The sequence below is a fragment of the Nothobranchius furzeri genome, chromosome 9, assembly GCF_043380555.1.
Source record: "Nothobranchius furzeri strain GRZ-AD chromosome 9, NfurGRZ-RIMD1, whole genome shotgun sequence".
NCBI lineage: Eukaryota > Metazoa > Chordata > Actinopteri > Cyprinodontiformes > Nothobranchiidae > Nothobranchius > Nothobranchius furzeri.
This window is the reverse complement of record NC_091749.1, coordinates 57,892,438-57,920,250: the sequence shown is the minus strand read 5'-3', so window position 1 is coordinate 57,920,250 and position 27,813 is coordinate 57,892,438. Positions and strand designations below refer to the sequence as shown.

General features: G+C 40.3%; 1 protein-coding gene across 3 annotated transcripts in view; it reads left to right on the top strand.

Annotated features, from left to right (window-relative positions):
* The first annotated feature begins 202 nt into the window (after positions 1-202).
* Positions 203-27,813, top strand: part of furina (furin (paired basic amino acid cleaving enzyme) a) — a 78,658-nt gene continuing 51,047 nt past the window's right edge. Inside the window, exons 1-2 of one of the 3 annotated variants that reach the window (XM_015952937.3) lie at positions 203-384; positions 5,681-6,003. In XM_015952937.3, coding sequence (XP_015808423.1) covers positions 5,794-6,003 — 210 coding nt within the window. In that variant the 5' untranslated portion in view covers positions 203-384; positions 5,681-5,793. Of the gene's footprint in view, positions 385-762; positions 903-3,214; positions 3,284-5,680; positions 6,004-27,813 lie in introns of those variants that run through there. The other 2 variants (XM_015952939.3, XM_015952938.3) reach the window with 2 other exon arrangements.

The following is a 27,813-nucleotide window of genomic DNA, read 5'->3' as shown; positions in this document are numbered from 1 at the left end:
ATATTCTCGCCCCCTAGTGGCGTTGTGAAATTTCAGTATTTGTTAAAATAATGTTAACATATTAGGGACAGAGAAAAAGTCCCTTGGAAAACAAGTTTTAAAATGTCCAAACGAATTATTTCCAAAATCTGTATTTGATGTGAGAACGATTAAATGTTAGAACGGCCTGCCATACCTGTCTCCACTTTGTCCACGGCCGTGACGTGTTTCCTGGGGCTTGTACTGACCACTCAGCGGTACACCGGAGGGGTATCATGAGTGTTTATCACCAGCAGTTGTCTTTAAGACATTCTTCAGTCGCTCCATCGTGTCGTCCTTGTCGGTTTTAACACCGTAACACGAGACAACAACAAGTAGGGCCGAGCAGGATGTAAAGGGAAGCTGGTAAGTTCAGCCGCTGATATAAGTTTACCGTCTGCTTTAGCTAGTATTTTGACTTGTTCTGGTCTTCCGAGTTGACCCAGCTCGCCGCTCTAGAACCACCGAAAACCCCGACACAGTCATGAGGCTTATGTCGCCTTATTTAGCCACGTCTTGTCAGTCTGTGTTCTCCCGGAGTGGAAACCACTCACGAGCTAACGTTCGGTTTCTGTGGTTGTTCCTGCGGAGCGGAGACAGGAAAGGGAAAAAAGCTCCCGACCGGGGCTGTGTGTAACAGAATCCGATCGGTTCTGGCTCGGAATCTCCGTCAGAGGTTGGATGAAAGGAGGGGACGAACCTAGGGGAGGCACCTGTGAGACTAACAAAGCAGGTCGGCGTCAAGTTTGCGTTAATCTGTACGCGGCGGTACAGTTTCAGACATATCACTCAAGCGGAGGAGTCGTCATCGCATCAGCTCCAGCCGCAGTTCCGAGCCAAACTATGACTTCGTGTTGTTGCCACGGACTCTGCGAGTGAACGAGGTGAGTCAACCGGCCATCATCATCATCAGCTGGAGCCCCCACAACCCTCCAACTTCAGCTCATAAACATAAATATATCTGGCGTTCAGAGGCCTGACAGAGAAGTTCTGCTCTTCCTCTCGTGCTTGTTTCTGCTCCTGACTGACGTTTAGTGCTCCGAACCTCGCGAGGATCGTAGGAAACGTTTGTTTTGAGCGTGAATGTTAAATATTAACCCATCGGTGATTCTACATGAAAACATTTCAGACCTTTGGTCTGACGGTGAACAGCTGTTACCTGAATACTTGCAGCAAATGTAGCAAAATCATATAAATATACAGACAAAACATAAAAATATCGTTACACAATTGGTTTCCCTGATCCTGCGTTTTTGTAAAAATAAACATTTTCTCACATAAACTATCCCCCCCCCCCCCACACACACACACACACACACAATTTAGGGCATTTATTTACAGAAAATATGCCAGTAAAATAAAAATTCAATGCAAATAAAACAACTTTCATGCGTCTGACTTAGTTTTAAGGCTTGTGGTCATCCGTCTTCCTTTGGATCACAAATGCAGCCATCTTTTAGATTTAATTCATAATATTCACTCCGACCACAGAGGCACTAATGTCATATTTGTTGTTTTTGATTTTTACCTCGTTGGTTCAGCAACAGGGTTATCTGGTGAAAACTGGTTATCATAGTGAAACTCCAGTGGCATGTAAAGGCATGTTTGTGCTTCAATAAATGTTTCCTGGAACGAGGGCTGTGGACAGTATCCCAGCATTCCCAAATAAATTCCATTAGAAAAATGGAAGAACTGAGGCCTTTCCCACAAACGGCTACTTGTAGTCTTTGAGTTATTGTTGGTTGCCCCAGGATTTAAAACGGTTCTTGAAAAAGTGCAAAATTCAGTGGAAAGTATTACTGGAGTGTTCTTGCGATGCTTTAATGTTGAAACGTCTGACGGGATTTTGAGGAAGTATTTATGACAACTGCAGAGCAAATGTATCTGGAAATTATGTGATCAGACGTGATGTGTGAGAGCTGACGCTTCTGCCATTAGGGCTAATTATTTACAGAAAATGACTTTGCTGACAAATGATGGCTCAAATGTCACAAAAATCTTCGTTTCATAGCGGAGAGAACCAATGATCGACTTGTTCAAGCATTCAAACAACTGGGAGTACAAATCACGGATTTCATTTGTTACATGTTGAATAGATGCTTTAATATTTACATTTTTAGATTTTAAAATCGATAGATCCATCCTCTAAAGATGCTCACTGTGTTTTTATCGAGTTTTTCCTTTCTCTTTAATGTGTGCTAACAGGTGCGTTCCCCTAACTCCCACAGTGCCACCCTTTAAAAGGAATTCAATCCAAGGCGGGCGTTATCAAAGTCTTTATTTAGAAATGTTTCCCTGGAAAAATTAGAGCTACTGTGAGGCTTCTTCTAAGTGTTGTGACTGTTGTGGTGAAAGCTGTGTGTGCCCTCCGTAGGTTTCCGTCGGTGCCGGCTTAAACTTCCTGCTGGTTTGGGCTGCTGTCATTAATGATGCCTCGTTTCTGGTTGTAATTTAGATTCTGATCTGTAGCCTCACACGCTGTTGGAGACAGGACACCAGTGTGTCTTTAATTTCCTCTATCAGTGTTTTTGTAATGCTGACTTGCCATAAGAGAATTAAGATATGGCTTTTTTTCCCCAGTCTCCAAACTGTTTCTGTAAACAAAGCACTGATTTAGACACATCTAGCAAAGAGCGGAAATGCAATTTGTGTGAAATACTTGATATATTCATAAATTATTAATGCCTTGTCACTTCTGTCCCCTGATACACTCACAGCTTATTATCTCTAAAGACCTCTCAAGGGTATTTGCCTACCTAGAAAAGAGTTCACATGTGTCACGACAGGAGACCCGGCTGTAATTGCACTCTCAAAAAATGTAACTCGAGGTCATTCTGGTTAAACACTTAAAAGTTAATTTTCTTATATGATTAGAATCTAAACCGTAAACTAACCAGATGTTTTCTACGTTGTACCGATGACTCCCATAATGAGGACACTATTATCCTTCAGGGTTTGATGATACTTGGCTAATTATAAAAGTTTTTAACCTCATTGCTGTGGTCCGACACATGGGAACGTTTACATTAGTGACCTTAAAAACGAAGCCCATCTCACTGATTAGCTTCCTCCTCCTGCGAGCCGTGCAGTAGTTGAATATTGACTCTTGTGGGTTCTTTGAGCTGCCGTTAAAGAAACTGAGTGGCTGAGCGATCTGATGAGGTCACAGCCGTCTGCCGTTAAAAGTCGCTGCGCATCTGAAAATCAAACAAACCTCTGGAACACTCACACTCTGTTTGCTTGTTGCGTCTAAGGACAAAGTTGAGTAAGTTTAACACACACATTTCTCTCTGGGTTCCTCTCTTTTTAACTTCTTTTTTTCCCCAAATGTGTCTATGATCTTAATTTTGGCTCATTTTGAACCTCATTAACACCAACACGATGTTGGTTTCATGTTGACAGAATGAAGATGAATTTTTTGAGTCTTTAATAACCTTTTCTTTTGTTTTTCTTAGTTTAGGCAGATTTATTTTGTGTGTTTTATTTCCGGAATAGGAATGACCCGATGAAAGGAGGTGCAGGTCGTTAAACGCTTTAAAACACGTCACTGACCCCTGGCTTTGTTCTGTTTGGCTACAAGTGATGTATAGTTCTTGTGTTATTTATAAGATGTCTCTTTTGTCTGCCTGTTTCTGAGCTCGCCAGTAATAGCTGAAATGGATTATCAGCTTGTCACACCAGCCAGGCCACATCTAGACCTGTTTGACGGCTCCTTGTTTCCACACGACCCGCTGCACCGAGTAGGCGTTAAAACGTAAACTTGTCTGATTGTTTAAAAACCTCAACAGGATGCGTCTGATGCTTGCCTAATTTATGAAGTGCTATGGTACTATTGCACACATGCAAATAATATTGTGATTATATGAGAATGACAACAGACGAATTTGTTGATCTGTTTTGTGTGTGAGGTCTGACGGCGAAGTTGATGAAGCTGTCGTGACCGTACGGATTGGCACGCAGGAACGCTCTTAAGACATTTATTGAAATTATCAGGTGAAAATCAGACCTCCATTATTGCATGTATTAATTAAAATAGTTATACAATCTTTCCTCACATTTGCAAGTCAAGTTGAACAACAACAGCAAGCCTAATGGAATGGTAGCTGTGGTTTTATGAAACCAAACATGTTGTCAGACTTTGCAGCGGATGTAAAAGTGACAAAATACCAAAAAGACTTTTTTTTAAAGAGCCCTACAAAATGACACCGGCTTCTCTAAGCACATCACTCCTGCACTGCAACCTGCTGTCCAGGGAAATCTAGAGGAGCTTGTTTGTTCACCCCGACTCCAACACAGTACACTCAGGAGTATGTCGCTATAAAACCTGGAAAAGATGAGCACCTCCAACTCATCATGGACTAGAATCAGCAGATTAGACACATAAACCTACACACAGCAAGAAACACACAATAGGAGCGCTGTACTGGATGTTCTCTAGTCCTCTGAGGGAGACCGTAGAGTTCGGATGGTCTGAATGGATGCTGCTGCTGCTGCTGCTGACAAAACAAGGGCTCTAAGGCTAAAGCATCAACAACAGCTTAAACAAGCTATTGTTTGTGCCTCTGAACAATTCAGAATCTCCATCCTCTTTATGATTTTAGATGTTTATTTGCAATGGGAAAATAAAATTTCTCGCAGCATTCTGAAATTATGACTGTCAACATTTTTCTGTGCTGCTCTTTATGCTCTGTCCTTGGTTGGTGCCATTCGGAGGCTGCCACTGCTGCCCGAGGCGTTCACCCTCAAGAGGCTGCTTCACGCTGCACAAAATAAAATCAGCTCGGCTGTTATCCTCAGCATCCAGGGTGTGGTGTAGTTTTCCAAACACACTTCTCCACCTCTGCTGCCAGCACTCTACCCAAGTGTTCTTCTGTAGTGAGCTTTATCGACTGCGTCCTCCCAGGAGAGCGCAGGGACCCAGATTTGCTGCTGTGTTTGACCATGACATCAGGTCGCGCCTTGACGGCATGCTCTGAGCTTCCTGTGGGATTATTAAACGCCTGTTGACGCCTGCTCGATCTCTCTTTAGGGGGAGACGAGCTGCTTTCTCAAACACATCAATTTAAATAAATGTATATTTGTTTCCTCGAGGTAGAATAGGGCTGGGCAATAAATCAAAAATTTATCGTTATCAAAATTTCTGACTCTTATCGAGAATTGTTCCCATGTCGACAAACTAGATAATAAAAACATTTAAAGGTGTGTGTAGATTGGCACCATTCATGTCCCTTTAAGAAGCTGTACCAACTTGAGTCGTGTAAAAATGTAACTCAAGTAATACACGTGACAGCTCCATCTAGTGGACAACTTTTCTGTACATACCTGTAGTTATCGAGGTGAAATCCTCAATAAATCATGATATTGGTTTTAGGCCATATCGCCCAGTGCTAGTGTAGAATTTAGTTATCATTTTTCCTAAAATAATATTTGTGCTTCAACATTTTCTTGTGATTTGTAAACAAAGAACAATATTGTTTTAAATGTAATTCTATAGATTGTGGTTACTGCAGTGTTGTAAATATTTAATCTTTTTTTATTATAGCTTTGTGCACCCTGAGTCATCTTTGATTGTCCAAAAACACCGACTTCCTGAAACTTGTGAACTAGTTTGTTTTAACGCTGTGTTTTTCCCCTTCTTTTCTTCTTGTCGTTTCCTCCTAAGTGAGCTGCGACTCCCCCCGTCTTCATCTCCCCGTGCACCTGCATGTGTTGTGAGCAGCTCCAGCCTGCTGGAGAGCTGCTTCACTTGGTGACTGTGTTGCGTTAGGAGAACCCATGGCTTCTGGACCTCCATCTCCCTCCTTAGGCCGCAGGCTTGGGCTGCTGGAGCTGCAAATCGGGGCTGTGCTGGTGTTGCTTGGTTTTGGGCTGGGATCGTCACTAGGTCAGAACGTCTACACCAACACGTGGGCCGTCCACATACCTGAAGGTCTGGAGGAAGCCGATCGAATTGCCAGTAAACACGGATTCATCAACCATGGACATGTGAGTAATCCACCTATTTAGTCCTTTTCTTTGTAGATAGAAACAGAAGCGCTTATTGGGGTTGAAACAAAGGTAACGTGGAAGTGAGACCAGTTTGGTTTTGCCTATGCAAAGAAGGAACTCACCTGAAACACCTGGTAAAGGAAGATAAACACGACATAGTGTGTCACCACTGTGGGGCTGTCGTTTTACTTAAAACTATCATTGTGCTCTTTTAAAACCCTCCTGAAATACTTATGAATGAATTTTCATTATTTATGTTCGTTGTGTTTGGACTTGCTCCCAGCTCCAGTTTGTTCTCTTTAGCCCACTTTTCAATCCAGACACAAAAAAACTCAACTTTCTTTTCAGTACATGAAATGAAAACCAGCGTTTCTTTTCTTTTTGTCCTTTTGTGTTTGCTCTGAAACCATAATACTCCAAAGTTTGGTTCCACCTCTTTACTGTTGTGAAACAGATCTGTTTCACAGGTGTGCCTCTGGTGGTATTATCTAGCTGTGGTTTTGCTTAGACCAGAATGTTCTTCTCTTGTGTGCCGATCACAACAACAGTGTTCCTTCCTCATTGTTTGGAGCATTTTGTCTTTTCTTTATAAAGTGAATGCTTGCCGATGAACCAGTTTCACAGAAGTCCAAAGATGTATTCAGAGACTTGTTTCATTCTGGGAACAGATCAAAGGAGTTGACATTTAAATGAAGGTCGTGCTAAAATAAAATAAAAGAATAAAACTGCAAAACATCTGTAGGATTGTACCCCAAAGCATATCACAAGGATATAAAATGTAGGTTTTATATAAAAATAATTTTATTGTGTACAGAAAAAAAACAACACAAAAGCTAAATATTAAAATTTAAATAATCAGTTGTATTGCTATATATATTTAGTTGGCATACTGGCGTTTGGAGGTTGTCGTCAAAATGGGATAAAAGTTTTTGTTTCTGAGCTCAGGTAAATTAGAGATGATCTTTTCCTGTGTCCGTCGGTGACCTTCTCTTCCATCGTGATTTCCCATTTGCCTTCAGTGGAAGCCGATCGTCTGCGTCATCATTACACATCATCTCCTCCTTGCCCTAAACGGTAATCTGGGAGTTAAGTTATTATAGTCTTAAAAATGTTAGAAATCACAATTGAGCTTTATTAAAAACATTCTTCTTTTAATGCAAATCTAACCTTTTTCTTAAATAAATGCTCATTTTTAAAATCACAAATTTGCAAATTGTGTTTTAAAAATAATTAACTTGCAGCCTAATTTAAACCCATCTTCTGGGATTGATCTTAATGCAGTAGCTGAAGCATTTAGCCTGGCAGCAGGCTTCACCATATGGCCTGATTGGTCATGGCTGGGAGTGTTTTTAGCGCTTTGCATCATAGCATAACCGCCTAATGAGTAATCAAACACATCTAAATCCTTTAACTATGTATCTGCTGAGGACAGCAAGGAAGGCAAACAAGGCAATTACACCCAGGTGCTCAATAAATGGCACCCTGGAGAAGGATTTCTGTGGTTTGGTCTCAGTCAGCAACTTGAGGACCAAATTTAATGATATTTTGTGAAAGTGAGCTGTCATGTTTGAGCAGAGCTGGATTGATAGTCTGGTCTTGAAACAGCATCTAAGATCGAAATGCAGGAAAAATCCCCGGCTCTTCCAACAAAGCAGCTTTAATCAGATCTCCAGGAAGATGCCGAGTAAAGACTTGAGCTCTTAAGGCTGAAACATGAAAACAGATGTTCTAGGTTTTTATTCAAGCCATTATCCCTCATATTAATCTTGCTCTATAACTTTGATCTGTCCTGCATGCTTCATTTTAAAAAAGTGGGCTAATTTGACCCAGCTCTGACCAACTACGCTGCCTCACGCACAATGGGTGCTGTGGAGGAACCACCCATGCCAGTCTTTGTGTTGCTGATGAATGCCTCCATTACTGGGATCCTGATTCTATTGGCTACTTCTCTTGGCTTTATGTGGCGCAAACTTGACATATCTAAGAGAAATTCATGGAAGAATAACAGAAACTGCTGCGTGATTGTGCAAGGTGTTCCCCGTTTCGGGCAGCTGATGTGGTGTTGGAACAAAGAGAAGGATGAAAAATTCACAAGACAAAAAAGTTTAGATGAAGATCGATTTGGTTTTCCTGCTGTAGTTGTTTTTGTTACAAAGTGCCAACATGGTTTAGAGTTGTAACCAGTCAGGAGATGCATGAATCGACTGTGTAACACTTTTAAGGGAAATTGATCGTGTGTTTGCTTGTCGTCAGCTTCTAGCGCCGGCCTCAGTTTAGAAATATAAGCAAAAGCATCATGTCACCTTTTAGTGTAAATGACACGAAACGGGACCATCTGTCAGATTCAGACAGTTCTGTTTAGTCCATGGTCTGGTATTGATGGATGCTCAGTGTTCATTAACTTTGAAAGCTTAGCAATATAATCACAGGTGATGCCTTCAATAAAGATGCTCTGGTGCTCTGCTCTGCCCTGATGGCATAACATTTCTGTTGATTGATTAAAATGAAGCCATTAGATTACAGATGGGGGACGAACAAATCTGTTAAGCTTCTTCACCCACAGCTGATGGGATGTGGGAGCTGTGCTGTTGGTTAAGCATGACCAGGTGTGTGTCTGCTGGAACTGGGCAGAAGAGCACCAAATAGGAACGTTTTATTGCTCTCAATGGGAAATTGTGTCACATTCATGCCCTCTTTGCTTACTCTACACAGCATCCACACAGCCTCATCCCCACAGACAGATACATGTGATTCTCCACCGGGTCTCTGCCAGTACACATTTTTAAAATCATTGTTACAACACAGCAAATCAAACAAAATTATGCTGAGATATTTCATGAGGCCATAAAGATTAGCTGCAAAATGACTTAAATTATTATAGCGTTCACATGCTACTCCAGATTATGTCTGCTGCTAAAGATTTATTTTTAAATCACAGATTTGCTACTTAATTAACTTTTAAAAAGTTCAGAAATAATGCAGGAAAAATTGCCGTCCACTGGTCCGTTTTGTTGATGATGTTGAGGTTATAACACACTTGAAGTCCTTTTTGTATTTTTCTTGTCACTACTGATCAATAAAGCTGAGCTGGCCGCTGTTTGATGATGCAGAAACTCAGAAGAACTGTTGGGTGATGGCGGCAAATTACATAAAAGTCTGATGCACTAAGTGTCAAACTGTGAGGATTAAGGTCCGCCTCTTTGCTCTGCCAACATGGAGTTGGTTTTAAACTTAACACGAACAAGCACTGGTCTGGGAACAGATTACACCGTTCTCTTTGACAGCATTTCTAGATTAGATGGGCATTTTAAACAAGGGGAATATTTAAAACTAAGTTGGAGTAATAAAATTAAGAAATGGCTGACTCGCATCGCAGTAAACGGGCTTTAAAACCCTCTCGTATCTGCTGATGGTTATTTTGCATTTAACAGTCCTCTTTCTTACCCACATCATCAAACTCGGACTAGACCTGAAATGGCGGTGCGCGTCGGGTCCTGTAGCGCGTCCATTAGGAAGGTATTTAAATAAATAGTGGAATGGGAATACAAGGATGGCTATTACGAGTAAGATGGGATCCAGTAATGAGAACTGACACAAGTGAATAAACGCTGAGGATCATTATAGTGTGATTTTCATTATGAATAGGATCAGATGTCACAGATCAAAGGTATAATAAAAAATGAATAGATTGGAGTCAGAGCTGCAACAAAGGGACCCGTTTTCATTTTTTGATCAGCTGACTGCTGGTGAAACCACTACTGTGGCTGATTGTAGGTCACATGTGTTTTGAAACTGCAGCTTTGTGGCCCTAGGCTTTCACCATCTTTCTCATCTTGCTTGCAGCACATAAAGGTTCTCATTCTAATGATGAGTCCTGAAATGTGAAAGCTGAACTCCCCCTGTGCTGTGTAGAGAGACAGCTTTCTGGTTGCGTCTCGTTCTGGCTGATTAACTGCTTTAACATCAAAAGTATTCTTTAACTTTGAATCTTGAAACGTAATAACCGTCATGAGGGAGTGTTGGAGAGCGGGTGTCCAAAAGAATCTCTTTTCAGAAATGTTTTTTTTTTTTCCATTTCCTGCTTCCTGTTAGTGCTGAAATGTAAATCAGTCTGTTTTTAGAATGGGAATAAAATATATGCCTTGTTTTTCAGAGAAGCAGCATTTAAAGTTTGTCAGATAGAAGTTTTGATAAAACCTTGGGTATTTTTGCAGCCTTCAAAGTAGAAATGCATTTCTCAGAAGGCTTGTGCTTCTCTTTGGGTTAGGAGTGGTTTCTGATACCAATGGCGGATAAAAACCTGTATTCATATCGCTGATCTATTTACAGCCCAACTGTGTGCGCCCTCCGCATGTAAGAGTGGTTTGTGTTTAGAGCACTGTGCCCTTACTGTACTCCATGACACCATCTCGTCCAGTTTCTGCTGTCTTAACTTCCTCATTTCCTCCTCTTTTGCCTAAGTGGTTTATTCATTTTATAATGAAGGTTATTAATATTCTGTTATACCAGATGAAAGAATGTAGCAGAAGAGATGAAGCTCCTGTAACGTTGTGATGAAGCAGACAACACAACGCTCTATTATCAGTCAGTTAGCACACAGCGCCTCACTTAGGCGTAGTGGCTGTGAGAACTTTTCTTTTATCTGACTCTGTCTTCTGTTAGCTCACAAGATACGGAGAGGCTTCTAAGCTTTCTTCTACACTCTTACGATTTTTAATTTTTAATTTTACATGCTTGCACATCATCCCTCCCTCGGGGCTAAGAAGTGCCAGATATTAGAGTTATTAGATATTTTCCTCCAAATGCTCCAATGCTGACATTGTTTATATACTAGAAGATTAAAGAACCACCCCCACCTCCCCCTACAGTAACATTAACAGGTTTATTAGAAAGTTTTAGTTGATTTAAGTGAAGTTCATGATTTGTGTAATATTTTCAAAAGTAAATTGGTGGTGGCATCAAAGTTTCCCCAGAGGCTTGATGCTACCATTTTTTGTTAAAGTCTGTTTTCAAGTATCTAAAATGGTTAAATGCATGTTATAGAGCCTGAAGACTCTGGAAAAATCAGCAGATTAATGTGCTGATGTATAAAAAAAATTCTAGATCGCTTTCTCTCTCACTGAGATTGAGGTGGTTGATACTGACCTGCAGTACATAAACAAGTCCGGTCAGGTGGGGACACAATTTGGCTACGTTTCAGCCCCACACAAACAATCTGGTCATTAAGCACTTCCTCACAGTGATGTTTGTTAGTTGACTTTTGTTTCCTAACAAGTTTTCCAATGTTGTAAACTGTAAAATATGCTGTGATCTCCTAATTCACTCTCTGATTTGCTGTCCTTGTTCAGTTTTCCATACAGTTAATATGAATGGTAGAATTGACTGTGAAATAAAAGGCCACCCTGACATGTGCAGTTTGATTAAACGGCATAATGCCATAGATGTTGCGACCTTTGAGGGAGCATGCAATTGGCATGCTGACTGCAGGAATGTCTACCAGAGCTGTTGCCCGTGAAAGGAATGTTCATTTCTTTACCATAAGCTGTCTCCAAAGACGTTTCAGAGAATTTAGGCCTCAACCGCAGACCACGTGTGACCACACCAGCTCAGGACCTTCACATCCAGCATGTTTATCTCCAGTATCCTGAGACCAGCCACCCAGACAGCTGAAGCAACAATTGGTTTGCATAACCAGAGAATTGCTGCACAAACGGTCAGAAACCGTCTCAGGGAAGCTCATCTGCATGCTCATCGTCTTCATCGGTGTCTAGACCTGACTGTAACCGTGACCGACTCGAGTGGGCAAACATTCGCATTCGATGGCATTTGGCATGTTGAAGAGGCATTCTGTTCACAGATGAGTCCCGGTTTTCACTGTTAAGGGCAGATGGAAGACTGCGTGTGTGGGTGAGCGGTTTTCTGATGTCAGCGTTGTGGAACGAGTGGCCCTTGGTTGCGGTGGGGTACTGGTATGGGCAGGGGTATGTTATGGACATCGAACATGGGTGCATTTTATTAATGGCATTTTGAATGCACAGAGGTTCCGTGACAAGATCCTGAGGCACATTGTTGTGCCATTCAGCCGACCATCACCTCATGTTGCAGCATGATAACGCATGGCCCCACATTGCAAGGATCTGTACACAATTCCTGGAAGCTGAAAACATCCCAGTTCTTCCATGGCCAACAGACTCACCAGACATGTCACCCATTGAGCATGTTTGGGATGCTCTGGATCGGCGTATATGACGGCGTCTTCCAGTTCCTGCCAATATTCGGCAACTTTGCACAGCTATTGAAGAGGAGTGGACCAACATGCCACAGGCCACAATCAACAACCTGATCAACTCTATGTGACAGAGATGTGTTTCCCTGTGTAAGGCAAATGGTGGCCATATACTGACTGGTTTTCTGTCCCACCACTCCCCATAAAGCTAAACTGTGCACATGTCAGGATGGCCTTTTATTGTGAGCAGTCTAAGGCACACCTGTACATAATTCATATACAAGCACATTCACAGAAGAAGCGAAGACATTGGTCAGCTTAATATCTAGCTTCCTATTGGTTGGGGTACTGGGCAGTACAACATCTGACCATGAAAACAACAACCAATGCTTTCATATCGACAGCATACACGTTTGATTAAAGGCAGGAAAAGTAATCCAGTATTAAATAATTACTCCCTCTCAGTTTTGTTTTTGTATTTCTAGAAAACCACGAGTCAGTTTTGAGAGGAGTTTGTGACTAAATCATGGAAGAGAAAAGAATTTGATAAGGAAATAAAAACATTGTTTCCAATTTGTCACCAACCATCCCTGTTGAAAAACGATTTACTGTAAACAGAAATCCTCAATCAATATTTCTTTTCTGCAATGCTGAGACCTGTCTTGTACGTTTCAGTGTTTTGTTTTCTGAAATAGTCTTGACAACATAATCCATGTTGTCAAGACTGAACAGTTCTCTGTTGAATTGCCAATCTAATAAGGTTTTGTCTACTGATGCCAGCATGTTTGGCACAAAGTCATTGATATTCTCCTGAAAACATCCATGAGATTTTACTCCTTGGCTTTGTGTCTCGGTTAGAAAATTTGTGACTGAAGTTTACAATCTCACTCTGCCTTTATCGTAGGTTTACTGCGTGGCTGTTTAATTGTATTAACTCCCAACACCTCATCTAAATTCTCAGGGCTGCAGTGCCTGATAAGGTGCACACTGTTTCTTGCTCATCAGTTAGTTAAATTTCATTGCAAGGATCATCTGCTCTGACTTAAAAAAATGCCAGAAATGGGAAAAGTGAAAATACAGAGTCTGTAATTAGACTCTTGAGACCTGAACTGTGTGGAGGAAATCGGCAAGTTTTAGGCGTGTACTGAAAAAAGAAACCCTTATCTAACAGGATATGATTGTCCCTGAGATGGTGGGAGAAGAAGCTGCCTGCTGATTGTTTTGATTCAAGCTGGTCTGCTTGCACGATCCAACGTAGGTGGTGCTTTTTGGGTGTGATCATTATTGCAAAACACATCTAATTAAAAAAACAAGACTCAGCACCTTCATAAATCTCTCCTACAATAAAATCTACTCCTCTTCACTTCAAATTGCAGCTCCCAAAATATTGCTGGAAGGTTTCATTCTGTCTTATGTGTGAAAATTCCTTAAAAATGGTGGTTTGTATTCAGTAGCAGCATTCAGATGAGTAATGGTTTACTCAGGAAATGCGGCTGCACTTGTAAGCATTTCTACATGAAAAACGGCAAGAGCTTCCTTTTGGAGGTAAATAAAATCGAGAAGGTTTAAGCTAATGTTTGTATGGTTCTAGTGTTGCTGTAGATGTACGGTGAGGGGTGCGATGCATTTGATGTGAAGATGTGGTGGATGTTAGGCACAAACATTAAATCATCCTGATGGAGGTAAACACTACATCACATAACATTAAACACCTCACAAACCGAAAAGCACTGAGGGAGCATTTTCATTGGTTTCCCTTCTTTATCGTTGATGGTGACATAAATTTAACTTTCATTCATCCATTTATAACTTTTGATAATTATATCCAGCAAGGCCTCTCCAGGGTTCTCAAGTCAAACACGCCAACTGTATAGATTACTTCCTCTAAATATTTGATGACCAGTAAGCATGTTTTGTAAGCCGGGTTGCTTCTGCCATATTGTCATTAATCTTTAACACGACTACTCTATGTTGGGTGACTCTGTCCTGCTTTTGCTGATGGGTCTGAGCGTTTGCAGCATAACACAGTTGGTGTAGCATGTCCCTCAGAGACGACACTGTTGTGAAGTTCTATGATGAACATTGCTCTTTTAGAATAATTAGATTTGTCTTTTTTTGTTTAAATACCCAGTGTGTGGTGCGATTTCTTTTCAGATTGGAGCTTGACTTGTCCAAAATGTCTTTTCTGTTGATACATATTCAAGTCTCTTGTAACATCTGTGGTTTTCACATTTTGTGAGGGAGTCGTCACAGAGCAGAAACTTAAAGAGCAAGTCACCCCCTACCAGAGTCTTACCCCACTCACACTTCATGATTAAAAAATGCAACACATGATGTTGCCTGGCAGATCGAGAGGGCAGAGTTGCTAACAAATACACACACACTCACGCACTCACGCACACACGCACACTCACAGGCTCACAGGCTCACAGGCTCACAAGGACACTAGCCACGTCTACATGCGCCAAATTTCCCCAATCCGATTAAAATCTTAGTTAATCGGAAATCCAGAATCTCTGTTTACATGCACGCTAACTGAAATGATCCGATCATGCCATGAGTTAATATGCACCAAGTATTCAATCAGATTAAATAGGTTGAGCATGCGCAGAGTTGTCTTTCCCAAAAAAAGTAAACAAACATCATAAAAAGAAATGAAAAATATAAAATCTTCCTGCTTTCCTGATTCATTTAATCATTTTAAAGATTTTATTTAGCTCACTGAAGTTACCTTTTCTTCAGTGAATAACTGCAGGTTTATGCTTTGCTGCGTTTTATTGTTGACAATATTAAATAAGGTAGGGTTATCCTTGTCTCTGCCTCTTGATCAGCTGGTCCGCGGGTCTGACGTGACGTCTGGACGCTGCGCGGAGCGGGGGTGGGGGTTCAGACTCGTGTTATTACTGAGCTGTGTTGTGGTATATTATTAATAAAATGTGACAATCAGCCGAAACTGTTGAGAAAAGTTGATTAAACTAAATAACAGGAGATGTTCAGAAGGTCTGGAAGCCTGTGTTCATCATGTGTTAAACAAACCGCATCTCGTCTCATCTGCGTTAACGTGTTTTTACACAGATAGTCACCCATAACATTTAACTGAGGATGTTTTTCTACCCAACATCAGCCTCCTTAAACTCAAACCAGGTCTGCATAACCGATGTTACCCTGTCTTCTTGACGAGCACGTCCCCATCCACCTGCTGCAGAAACACACCTGCTGCCGTCACAGGAACGGGGATCTGTGCTGCAAACCTGAAATGAATCTGCGTGTTTCCAGTACAGACTTGGACACGCTAGTCGAATGATTTGTTCAATAATCAGATTTTTATTTTACTTCCACAAAATGCAAGTTCTGGGTTAGGTATTACTGAAACAGGGACGGCTTGCCATCATAATTAAAAGCCGGCGCTCGTTAATTAGGCCGCCATTTTTTAAGTCAGGTTGTCCAAATGACAGCGGGGAGACTCGCTGGCTGTTACACACATGCGCAGTGGGCATAATTTTACTCCAGCAATCCGAATGGCTGTGTACATGCACGTCAGTCGGAATGATGATCAGACAAAACCACCTCTTTCAATCAGATTGAACTCATTCCGATCGGGCCGAATCTGATCAGAACATTCCGATTGACATGTTTACATGAAGAATTTTTTATCTGATTGGGTGTTCAATTTGATTAAATGTGTGCATGTAAACGTGGCTTCTGTGACATCATAATGTACCAGTCATAGTACACATCGTGGCCAATAATGGTGGCAGATTTAAGTCCAAATGCAGTGCAGAGTTTTTACCTGACGACGGTGCAACACAACAGTTTTAAGCAGAATATTTAAATTTTCACTAAGATGAACTTAAGTGCCAAATGGTTGACTGCATGGGTCTACAGCATGATTATGCACTCATTTACATAGTTTATCAGCAAAAAAATGTTGATTTGTGGGTGACTTGCTCTTTAAGATTTAAACTGTGACTGAATAGAAGTTTCCTTAAACAACTCAGGCTTGCTGCATCAAAGAACAGCGCTGAAAGTGATTTCTGTTTACAGAAGAAAATAACTTTCAAATGGAGAGCAAACATAACATCTTAGGTAACTTCCATCCAGGAGAATCACACAGAAATGAGCTTTCAGGGAAGATGATTGAAGTCATTGGTGTGGATGTCCAGTTCCTTGCTATGGTTAAGAATCATCATTGTTTATTTATTGGTCACCCATAGAAATGATTATTCAGACATACACTAGCTAAAACTCATAAAGAGGTAACCTAAAAATCCCAGATTTTACAAATGTATATCTTAAAGGTGATGTAAATGACTTTAGCCATGCTCCTAATACAAGATTAGTCTGAGGATGAGGATGAAAAAGAAAATAACAAAATCGTTCAGTGGGAGGCCATCTCCTGCCTGGAGCAGAAAAGTGAACCACCCATATTGCCAGGGGTTCCTGAGAACTGCAGCAGCAAAGGCCCAGCACCACTCAGTCATTATTCTGCTCTCCCACAGCGGAGCGATGGGGGCTGGGATTGAGCCCAACCACGCATAGGTCACAGGGCCTGTAACAAGAGCCAGATGTGCAGAAGAGACATGAAAATAGTTGGATAGGAACCTTTTTACCTTTTCAGCATATGAGCATGCTCATACATGTGCACACACACACTTGCATACACACACATTCAATGGGAGATGAGGTATTTGAAGAATGTTTGGACTGAAATGGAAAGAACATTTTTTTTATTTTCCGAGTTTCTTTTTTTGATAGCTTGTGACATGATTGGCCGAGTTAATCAAAAGAATAACAAGAATGTTATAAAGTTATAAAAATAGTAATTAGTTTGAACCCTTGAGTATAGGAGCCTTCAAAAAAGGCAGAGTTTTAGGTTGTCAAATGTAGAAATGTTTTTTTTTATACTGTAAATCTGAGTGAGGAAATGAGTGCAGTTTTCAAGAATTGGAAAATCGCTTTGTGGGGTGTTGAAGTACTTTCCCATCTGCTCCAGTGGCGACAAGATAAGACTGGATAGGTCCAAGTTCGAACATGTTTGTCACAAAAACAAATGAATTCTGGGTCATAAAAAGTTTTAATATTGGGAAATGTTCTTGTGGATTCTCAATATGAACACCCTTCTGCTGAACGGTGCTGCTTTAATGAAAACACTGAGTGATCTACATCGTGTTTGAGTGTGTAATGGACACTGATTTGTCCATGAAAGCAGTTGGTTTTGGCTCGTGTCTCGTGTCATGAAGCACTCGACAAGGGCTCTGCTCTGCTGTGTCAGACTGCTTCGTCCTCATCTTCAATAACCAGGGCGTGTGACCCAACATTTACCCTTTGGCTTTGTTTACATGACACACACAGTTGACCTGGGAGGTGAGCCAGTCGTCTTCTCTGCAATTTGGAAAGAATAATGTATCCGATCTGATAAGCCTTTTTTCTTTGCAAAACAGGGAGGCAAATGTTACAGCTTTTAACAAGCTTAATGGAGGAAGCAGAGTGGGAGGAATGTGGTTAGGGTGGAGTTTTATTGTGATGGTGTAAGGTGCTTTTTCTTTTGTAATCGGATTCTTGCTAAGTCGTTAGTTTGAGCTGTTTGGCTATGCAGGAATGTAACAGAGAGGCGGGATTAGGATTTCTAATCAGGTGTCCTATTCCCTGCCGGAGTTTGACAGCTATGAAGGCAGACATACATGTTTTTGTGAGTATGATGTGCTCAACGTACAGTTTGGGATATAGTTTTATTTGTAGTGCACATTTTTTTTCAGCGTTACTTGTCTTGTGTGTCAATCACTGCTTTCTTCTTCAGCCTTGGTGCAGATGGATGCCAAATATTTCATTTGTTTCTGTCTCAAAAGAGACCCTGTCAAGACACTGTTGGGACTTACAAACAGTGTTTTTCCTTGAATTTATTGTTTATAACCGCCAATCATGAGGGTGCTCTCTCCTCACTCAAACACTCATTAGACGCTTGTTTGTTTTCTGAATGTTTCCAGCAATATTTTGGTGTTTTGCCAACTTTGCAGGAACATAACCTAAATGCACGTTGGTAGGGTATTTTTGTCCTGATATCCCTAGAAAATGGAGTGTTTGTCTTTCCATCATGTTTTTATTGATGCAATGGGATTGTCAACTCTCTTCAGTTTCCATTGAACCTACTTAAAGTTAGCAAGCTGATGACTGAGATGTACACACCATTATAAAGCACACCTCTCCTTTCTAGGTCACTTATCTGCATTGAAAAGGCAGTGAGATTTATCACATTTGTGTATAACCGAGCTTGTTTTGTTGTTTCTTTTGTGGGTGTTGAAGCATTCATGAATATTTTATTGCTGATGTAAGCTTTGCATCAGTGAGTTACTGGCCTCCCTAGCTTCTCACCTCATCAGATGTTTGTGAAATTGAATCCCTGGATGCTTGCTATCTACTTTATTGTCTGTGATGATTTTGCTGACTGAAGCCATGCTGACTAAACTGGATGCTTTATGAGTTTGTTTGGTTTTGTTAACTGTGTGACTTTGCAGCTGTGTTGTTCAATTGTGAACAAAACTTTTATGAGGGTATCTTAGCAACTTGTAAGAATAGATTTTTATTGGATTCAATTGTTTGACTCATAATCCTTGGTCTTTTTTAATAGCAGAACAAGAAGATCAGATTAAAATAGTTTATATTAATATGGATTTGTGTGCCTGAAGTTTGCAGTCATTTACCACAATTACAAGATCAAAGCATTCCTTTTCTACTTGTCTTCTTTTGTGAGACACTTGAGTCCACACCCCTTGGCTCTTCCTCAGGATTTTCAGAGATTGTTTTATACACAAAACCCAACTACACAATAGAGGCGTCAGTATTTGGGCTGATAGTTTACAACACTGCACACCCAGCAGACCAAACTTGGACCAGTACACGTTTTTTGTTAGGTTGACTCTTTAAGCTCTAAGCTGCACTGTGAACTTATCTGATTGTTTTATATTAAATAATTTAAAGCCAACATGGTAATTATTTTCATTAAAGAAACATTAAATTTCCTGCTTCTCCCTCCTACTGCTTGAAAGCGGAATTAAAACTGTTGTAAACAACCCTACCGCAGCCTGTCATGGCTAGTGCTAACACGAAGTGACACTAAATAAGCCACAAAGTCAAAAGATCCACAACAAATATTACTTACAAATCTAGTAGCAACAAAACCAGGTCACCATCAGTCTGTGATTAAGTAGCCTCTTTTAAAGCCATACTTTGCAACTTTTTCATATTTTTCAGTCATTTTCTTCAGCCAGTATGTGCTAAAATGACCCTTTTACAGGGCTAATGAAATGTCACTCAGACCCCCACCGCCCCCAGTGGCCAGAATACTGGATTTGTCACTTCAGACTGGCGGGCTGTTGCGACAGCTGATTTGTTTAATTTAGTGGTGAATCGCTCATGTAGAAACCAATAAAGGCTGGGGAGAAAGCAGTTAGATTAAGGTGTTAAAAAGACAAATGCACAACAAGGAGATAGGTTTAGCGTTCGGTTTGACCACAGAATTAATAACTGACACTAGGGGGTGCCAAAAGCAAGCAAAACTGCCTCAAACAAGTGTAGGCTATGTTCTTTCCTTCACCTCCAAGACATTATTCTTACTTTTACCTAAAGGCTCTGCCATGATTCCAACAAAAAGCACAAATCTTCTTTTTGTGCTTTGTATTGACTGTCAGCAAACTGAAAAAGCTAACTCCTAGCCTTTATATCAGCTACTGGCACAGTAAACCGCTGTTGCTGTAAAGCAGGGAGAGACCTCCCACTAGCGGTCCTACCCAAACCACAAAACTGTTACTTGCAGTTTCTGGTCATCAGAGGGCTATAGACTGCTGTCCAATGTGAAGTTGTTCAAGTTTATGTCTCAATAATTACTGAAACTACTTTCAAAGCAATAGCTTAAAGTGTTAAAAATTATCTGGAGGTAAAAAACAACAGTAAATGAGAGCAATATTTGCTTTCTCTTATAATGCTATACACATTACTCTAGTTTCTTCAGTGACTTACAGTATGTTGATCCTTTTTCTGGTAACTATAAAGCAATAATCAAGTTAACACAACACAATTTAGGTTATGATTGGAAGATTAGGCGGTGGTGTTTGACTGTATACTCTTGGCTGTACAAGGGTCATTTTTAAGCATTTTTAAACTGATCCACTCATGACATGAGACACATAGTCACTCCTACAGGGCTTAACATTGTTTTTGCTGTGGTTTGTCCTCAATTCTTGAGCTTTCGGTGGATTTAAATGCCCAGAAATAGTGAAAATGTTCATAAATCACCTTTAAGTTGAATCCTTGACATTGTCCTTTTACATTTTACACTATATTTTACATATAAAATGACGAAACAATAAGAAACGTTTAATTTTAGTATTTGTCATTTTGTGTGGAGAACTTTTTTTTTCTTAACTGCTTAAAAACATAACAGTACTAATATGCGAGTATAGTCAAGCTTTAGTTCAGTATAAGTGATGATAAGCTCATTGGTGAATTAGGCATTCATAATTGCATAATGTCCAGATTCCTGCTGTATTTACAGAATATGAAGACAACCAGCTGTTCAGTAAGCGCTGAAGGTGTTCTCCGATAAGTGTCCATCTGTAAGGATCTGTTTTTCTGAATGCTTTGCTATTTTCGGGAACTCTACCAATGTTTTGGACAGGAAACTGCTGCGGCCTATAGTTGCTGAGTCTCCCTCTGCGGGCATTGGTCCAGGCCAGTTTAGTACTCGTTCCCATCTGTGTGGACATTCTCAAGATCAGTTTTTTTCCTGAATCTTGTGCAGCTCTAGCTTGTCTTTCAAATACACAAGCTAAACCACAAGAGCTGCAATTATGGTAGATTGGAAATAGTGCTGAGCTGAGCTGTGAGGGTTTTTTTCCAACAGGTGGGTTTAGTGTTTAGTCCACAGAAGCTGTTAGCTTCCCACTGCTTTCCAGACCTTTTATTATCCTTAGTTGGCCATGATCTGGCCTGTTTGTTTATTTTGAGACTTTTTTTTCTCCATCTTCCTTGTACTTGGTTTACAGTAATCCTAGACACTTGTGTAACTAGTTCTGTTAAGATTACAGGATACCTGGTGTTTCAGCACTTCATCATAATTACTTACTGGTAGAGGAAGTTCTTGGGAATTATACCCTGATTCCCAAGGGGGAAAAGTGAACAAAAAACTGAATGAGCAGGTAAGTGGTCATATAAATGATGATTAAAAGAAAACAATGCTGTTACCCTAAGAAACTTTCTTTGTTTAGCCTTCCTGTCAGTGTCCTAAAGCGTAGGGTCACATTGTTGTTTTGGTTCACCAGTCTAGCTGAGTTCAGATGTTGTGGCTGGGCAGGGTTGATCTGTTCAGAACCTCAGACTGGACTCGTCTCTGAAAGGAATGTTGCCCTGTTGTGACCTAAAATGTCAGTAACAGTCAAATTTGTGCACAAACACCTTTATTTTTTGTAAATGTGCAAACAGAAGAGCAATAAATAGTTAATTTTTTAAAAATCAACCTAATGTGAGTAATTCAGAGCGTACCATTTTCCTTTTCTCAACTTATCTGTTTGGGTATCACCTAAGCCACATTGTGCATCATCTGTTTTAAGTTCACACCAAATTTGCATTGCCTTAAATTATCTTTGTCAATTTCCTATACATAAAAATGCCAATACGTTTAGATTTTCCAGGATGCACTGAAAGACATCATTAGATGGTAATACATCTTTCAAGTGTTAATAAAATACACCCGTCCTTAACAGAAGCTGGACGAGGCTGTGCTGGAATTTATGATTGCAGTAAATCGAACAAAGTCATAATGACTGTTTTATCATTCTCACCTCCCTAACAAGTGCTATAAGTTAAAAGTATTGGAGCTGGCAGCCCGGCACCACTTGAATACACCTGTGCTCTTGAGAAGAAAGCAGCATATGTGAACACAGCTGTGTGGATGAACAGTTTTAGTCCCATCACACGTAAGGGCCTAACGGGACTTTAATAAGGACTCTTGTCACCAAAAAATAAATAAAAATAACCGCAATTTTACTTTTAGAATTTATTTTTCATTGACTAAACTTGGAAATCTAAAACTTGTGTGTGTGTGTATTTTTACCATTGTATCTTTGTGTTTTCTGGATTTTCAAAGATTATTTTTGTGTAATTTTTTTTATTGGAGACAGCTGGTAACTAAGCACTGTGTTTGCATTTTATGATATTCTTCACCAAGGAGTAAAAAAATTGCCACAGCTGTCTCTGTTCCTGCAAACGCAGGCTAGATGGGTAATTACATGCCTGCAGAGGTGTGTATCAGCTCTGGCGTAACCTGCAGGGTTATGAGGTGGCTGTGTGTGTGGGTTTTCACACAGCTACTCCTCCTCAACACACAGCTTTAAAGCAGCAGCAAATCACACACCTACTTTATGATCTTTCAGTTCCAAATGAGTTTTTAAAACATTAATTTAGTGGTATATGATGAACATTACATGCACAGGCAGAGTGAAAGTTGATCTTTGATTTTGACTTTGACTGTGTCTTTGTGTTGTCAAACATTCCCGTGGGAAATAGTAAAAGTATCTGCAATACAGATCGATGATCAATGCTTGTATCCAACCATTGTGTTAAGTGTGACTTGGGTGTTTTTGCTCCTGCTTGCTGTAAGTTGATATTGAAAAACAGGTAGACATGGAAAAAAAGCTCAGAAGATGATGTGGAGCACACCCTGCTTCATTAAAACCTCCAGCAACACAGCAGTGCCCATGTTGCTGCTTCACCGGGGTCCAATTTAGCCCTGTGCCAAACACATTTAGTGCCTCTCTTATTGGGGTTTTAGTGTGAGCTCAGAAGACAAAGTTACAATAAGTTTAGGCAGCAGTGAAGGATGTTTATGGCAGGAAGGAAGCTGAAGAGAAAATTAACATCAGTAAATTTTATTTGATCATATTAGGTCAAGCACTCAGCCTCTCCCAGGCTGTAAACATTTCACTACATGTGCTTACGCTGATGAAAAATGGAGTCCCTTTAAAACGAGCTGCTCTGAAGACTGTTGGAGCGATGAGGTACAAACATTAGGAAAATGGCTCATTTCAGATGTACACACTTGGCTTGCACTCTGAGATGCAGTGTGATGTTAAATTTACTGAAGTGAGCAAAAGGGAGATGCTCATAATTGCTTTTGGTAATTCGTCTTGTTCGCACTTCCATCTACACACATTCATACTGTTACTTTAACTGATGATGTTGGGTTTGGTTGGGATGTTTTCTGTGCCTATTTCATTCTGTTACACAAACTGCTTAATGTCTACTCTCCATTCTCAGGAGCAAGTGTCTGATGGATATCATTTCCATGCCAGACCAAGTGCAGCTTTATTTGACAAGGAGCTGAAATAAAGGCAGCAGTGCAAAATGAGTTTTAATGTACCATGACAAGGTAGTGGCAGCTATTTATTCCCATCATGTAGATGATATCCTGCTTGTTTTGCTTCACTTTAAAGTCAATGATGAATAAATCAGTGAAGTTGCTGCATTAATAAATCTTTCCATTGATAAGTTATTTGGTTAGAAGAGTTTGTTAGACGGTTAGAATTTGTTCATAGTATTCAGGCAATGGACATCGTGAATACTTTTCTTCATTGACAGTCACCATTTTAAACCGGCGATACGGAGTCCAGACAACACTGACTTATAACTTGTAAGACAGCATCTCTTCACAATTTTGCATGTAACTTTTAGATTGACTGAAATGGAAAAAAACAATATGAAAACTTTGCACTTTTTTGTTCAATCGTTTTATCACTGACATTGTTTTGCTCATTCTTACAGTGGATAAAAGTATCACCTTATCCATACATATCATCTCAAGGTTGTTTAAAAAAACCCACACCTTACAGTCTGGCTTTAAACTGTAAAGCTGCACCTTTAATTTATTTCCTGACCCCAAGCCTTTATCTCTTCCAATAGTACTTTCATATCTTAAAACCATCCTGGGGCCTTTCAACAGTATTAATGAGAAATGTAGCCACACAGTGTCTGAAATGTAAAGCCAGCATTTGAGTGCATGTAAGTGCATGACCATTGAAACCACAGGTATTTAATAAAGGTCAATCACTCATGAAATACGAAGTTAATAGATTTTTACCATCAGTCATTACTGTCATGATATAGACTTACTACTTCTGATCGCAGTTTGCTTAGAAAAGAGCATAGTCTTTCTTGGGCTTCAGTCAGAGGCTTTCTACAGCTCCTCTGGTTATTATACTAAACGTAAAGCTTCAAACATCACATTTAGTCGGATTATGCAACTCTCACATGCCACACACGACCTGTGTGAAACATGTTGTACCTCTGATATCTTAGAGGTTTATCAAGAAAGTGATCTTTTTACTTATGTGATGTCCTCTGGTCTATTTGAACAGATAAACATCGAAAGTGCTTTCAGAAAAGGTCTGTTTCCTGCTACTGCTCGGCTGTTTGGCGGTTTCTTTATGGGAAACCTGTCTGCCAGAGAAAAGCTTTCAGAAATATAGTCCCTACCAGACATTTGGAGCAGGGGTGTGGCTATATTTATACACAACTGAAAATGTGCTTTTCTCTGTGCCTGTTAAATTTTATAGATTTTGGTGTGACAGTTACTAGGTAATAGTACTGTTAAAATTATATTCATTCTACAACCTTTTCTTCATTCGAGTTTATTGCAGTACTTACACGTGAGCAATCGCTCAATAGATTTTTGTTCTGCTAATTTTCTGCCTATTGCAGCACATTTATCTGTCAAGACTGATGTTGAATGAGATCTAAGCAAAAGGAAGAATATGGGATGTGTGTTTGAAAGTGGTGAGAATGAAGGGGTGTTTAACTGATTATATTCATTCTACAACCTTTTCTTCATTCGAGTTTATTGCAGTACTTACACGTGAGCAATCGCTCAATAGATTTTTGTTCTGCTAATTTTCTGCCTATTGCAGCACATTTATCTGTCAAGACTGATGTTGAATGAGATCTAAGCAAAAGGAAGAATATGGGATGTGTGTTTGAAAGTATACACTGCTGCATCAGACTTTGTTTTTGGAGGAAGGTGAAAAGGTTGTACAGATTAGCATATTGGTGATTGCATTATTGAAGCAAAAATCCTTTGCCCATGGTATTTCCTTAAAGTGTCACTACAGAAAATTAATGACCGATGAGATAGTCAAGTTCGTTAGCATTTACTGTAAAGTTTGTATAACTAGGAGGTAATTTTAGTGTTGCTTGTTTTTTAAATAAATATTCTCAGGCAAAATCAGTTAAACACCCCTTCATTCTCACCACTTCTGCAAATAACCATCCGTCTCAGCAATAACTAATGTTGAAACCTATGCCTCGACCATTCTGTGACCCTATGAGGTAGGTGGTACCTATGAAGCTATTTGGAACCTTCCAGGTGGTCAGGGAACACCCAGCAATTGTGATTAAGTATCCCAGCAGTCCCAACTACCAACCATTGGCAGTTGTCCTGCTGGTGATCAGAGGGACTGGTGGTGCCAGTTCTTGGCAGCCTCGCTTCTGTCCATGTGTCCCAGGGTAGCTGTGGCTACAATGTAGCTCATCATCATCAGCATGCAAATGTGTGGGTGAATTACTGGTTATGTTGTAAAGCATTATCATTAACATTAGTGGAAACCATCGACATTTATATATATATATACTGGACAATTCCTGTCCATGGGCTTGTATTATAAGTTTTAAATGTAAAATGGGAGGTGGCTACCACCGCCATTTTGATTGTGTCATATGTCTTGTCACGCTAAGACAATTCCATAAAAGGGAAAAGAGGTGGAGCTGAGGGTGAGGCTGTAAGGCTGGGATCAAATGACTACACCCGTCGGACTGAAGCGATGTAGCTACAAGCAAACCCAAAGCTAGCGTGGAGGTGGGAGCTAAGCTAATGGAGGTAGCTACCTAGCCATAACCGGAGCTAACTGTGCACAACACCGGAGCTTCTGAGTCAGAGATGCGCCGGGCTGACCCAGGATGTCCGCGGGTCCTTAAAAAGTCTTAAATTTGCTTTTCTAAATTTAAGGCCTTAAAAATCCTTAAAAATGACAAATAATCCTTAAATACAGTTTCCAAAGGTCTTAAATTACCAAAGACCCAATGAACAAGAATTTCTAGTTGGTGTTCAGCATTTTTTGTGTATGATGTTGGTGTAAACGGAACTGTACACATTCAGTTGGTTGCGAAAGAAGGCTATTTTTAGATGAGCACATTAGCTGGTTAAGCTAGTGGGAGCTTGCGCCATGGGGAAGTGCAAGTTTAATGGTAACTGGGTGGGTAATCCCACGTTTGCGACGTGGTTAGCAACGGTTCCAGGCAATAGCTGGAAATTATAGCTTAAATTTAATTTAAAAAATAGCTTAAATTTGGTCAAAGTGGCCTTAAAAAGGTCTTAAAAAGTCTTAAATTTGGCTCCCTTAAACCTGCAGATACGCTGTGACCACTGGGTAAAACCGGGTGGAACACAGAGGTCTCCCGAGAGCTCCACAATCCGGCAGCCCGCACAGCAGACAGGCGCCGCTGCGGTCAGAGATGCCCCGAGCTGCCGCTGAGGGGAGGGAGACCATACCGATAGTCAGAACCCAGCTCCACCAACATGTCATATTTCAACCCATTTTCAAAAATGCAGCATTTTGTTAAATGTTCTGGGTTTTTCCCTATTAAATTTAAATTTCATGGTTAAACAGTACATGTTAAAATGGTAGTTAGCGAGCCCAATAGCGGCAGTGACCTAAAATACATAAATATAATTTTACTCACCAAAATAAATGAAGTGGAGACTCCTTGGACGCTCTATTAGTGCAATTAACACCACAGCAAGTCATTTTGTCCAATAATTGCACAAATAATGTCCAAAAAAGAATACACAAACGGCACAACTAATGGTCTAAGTTGAGAGACTGAAAATTGCGGAACAGTTTTCGGGCGAGGCCGAGGCTCAGGCTGAGGCCTTTCCCCGGAGCTAGCTCTGTGGTCACATGGGTCTGATGCTCATTAATTATTCAGAATTTTAGGCATTTAATACACTTAAACAGAAGAGTGACAAAAAATTCACCCCCCTCAGAGTTGTCATGAGTGTAAACTAGATCTATTAAACCTAAAATATGTTTTGGAACCAGGCTGTAAACATGTTTATTTCTGCTGTGAAATTGGTATTTTTAACATGGGAGTCAATGAGAATTTGCTTGCTTCTGACACCAGCCCCTAGCGGATGAGAGTGGAACTGCAATTTTTGTCACTTCCTGTTTTGCTTCATATCCAGACCTGAATTATGGGGGCTTGGTGGAAACACAACCAGTTCAACAACTGAAACAAATAACATTGGTCCAGAGTAAATGAGTACAGAGTGACGGTGGAAATGTACCTTTACCAACAGAATTGTCTTTCATCTTCAATACATTTCTATATTTATCTTTAAAGAACATCATAAGCCAAATTAAGACCCCCCCCCCTCCATGCTTGATGTAGATCAGAATTGTTGTGTTGTAATTTAAATCCTGCAACTGTGAGACCTGACCCAGTAAAACTGCTGATGCAACTTCACAGAATACCACCGATGT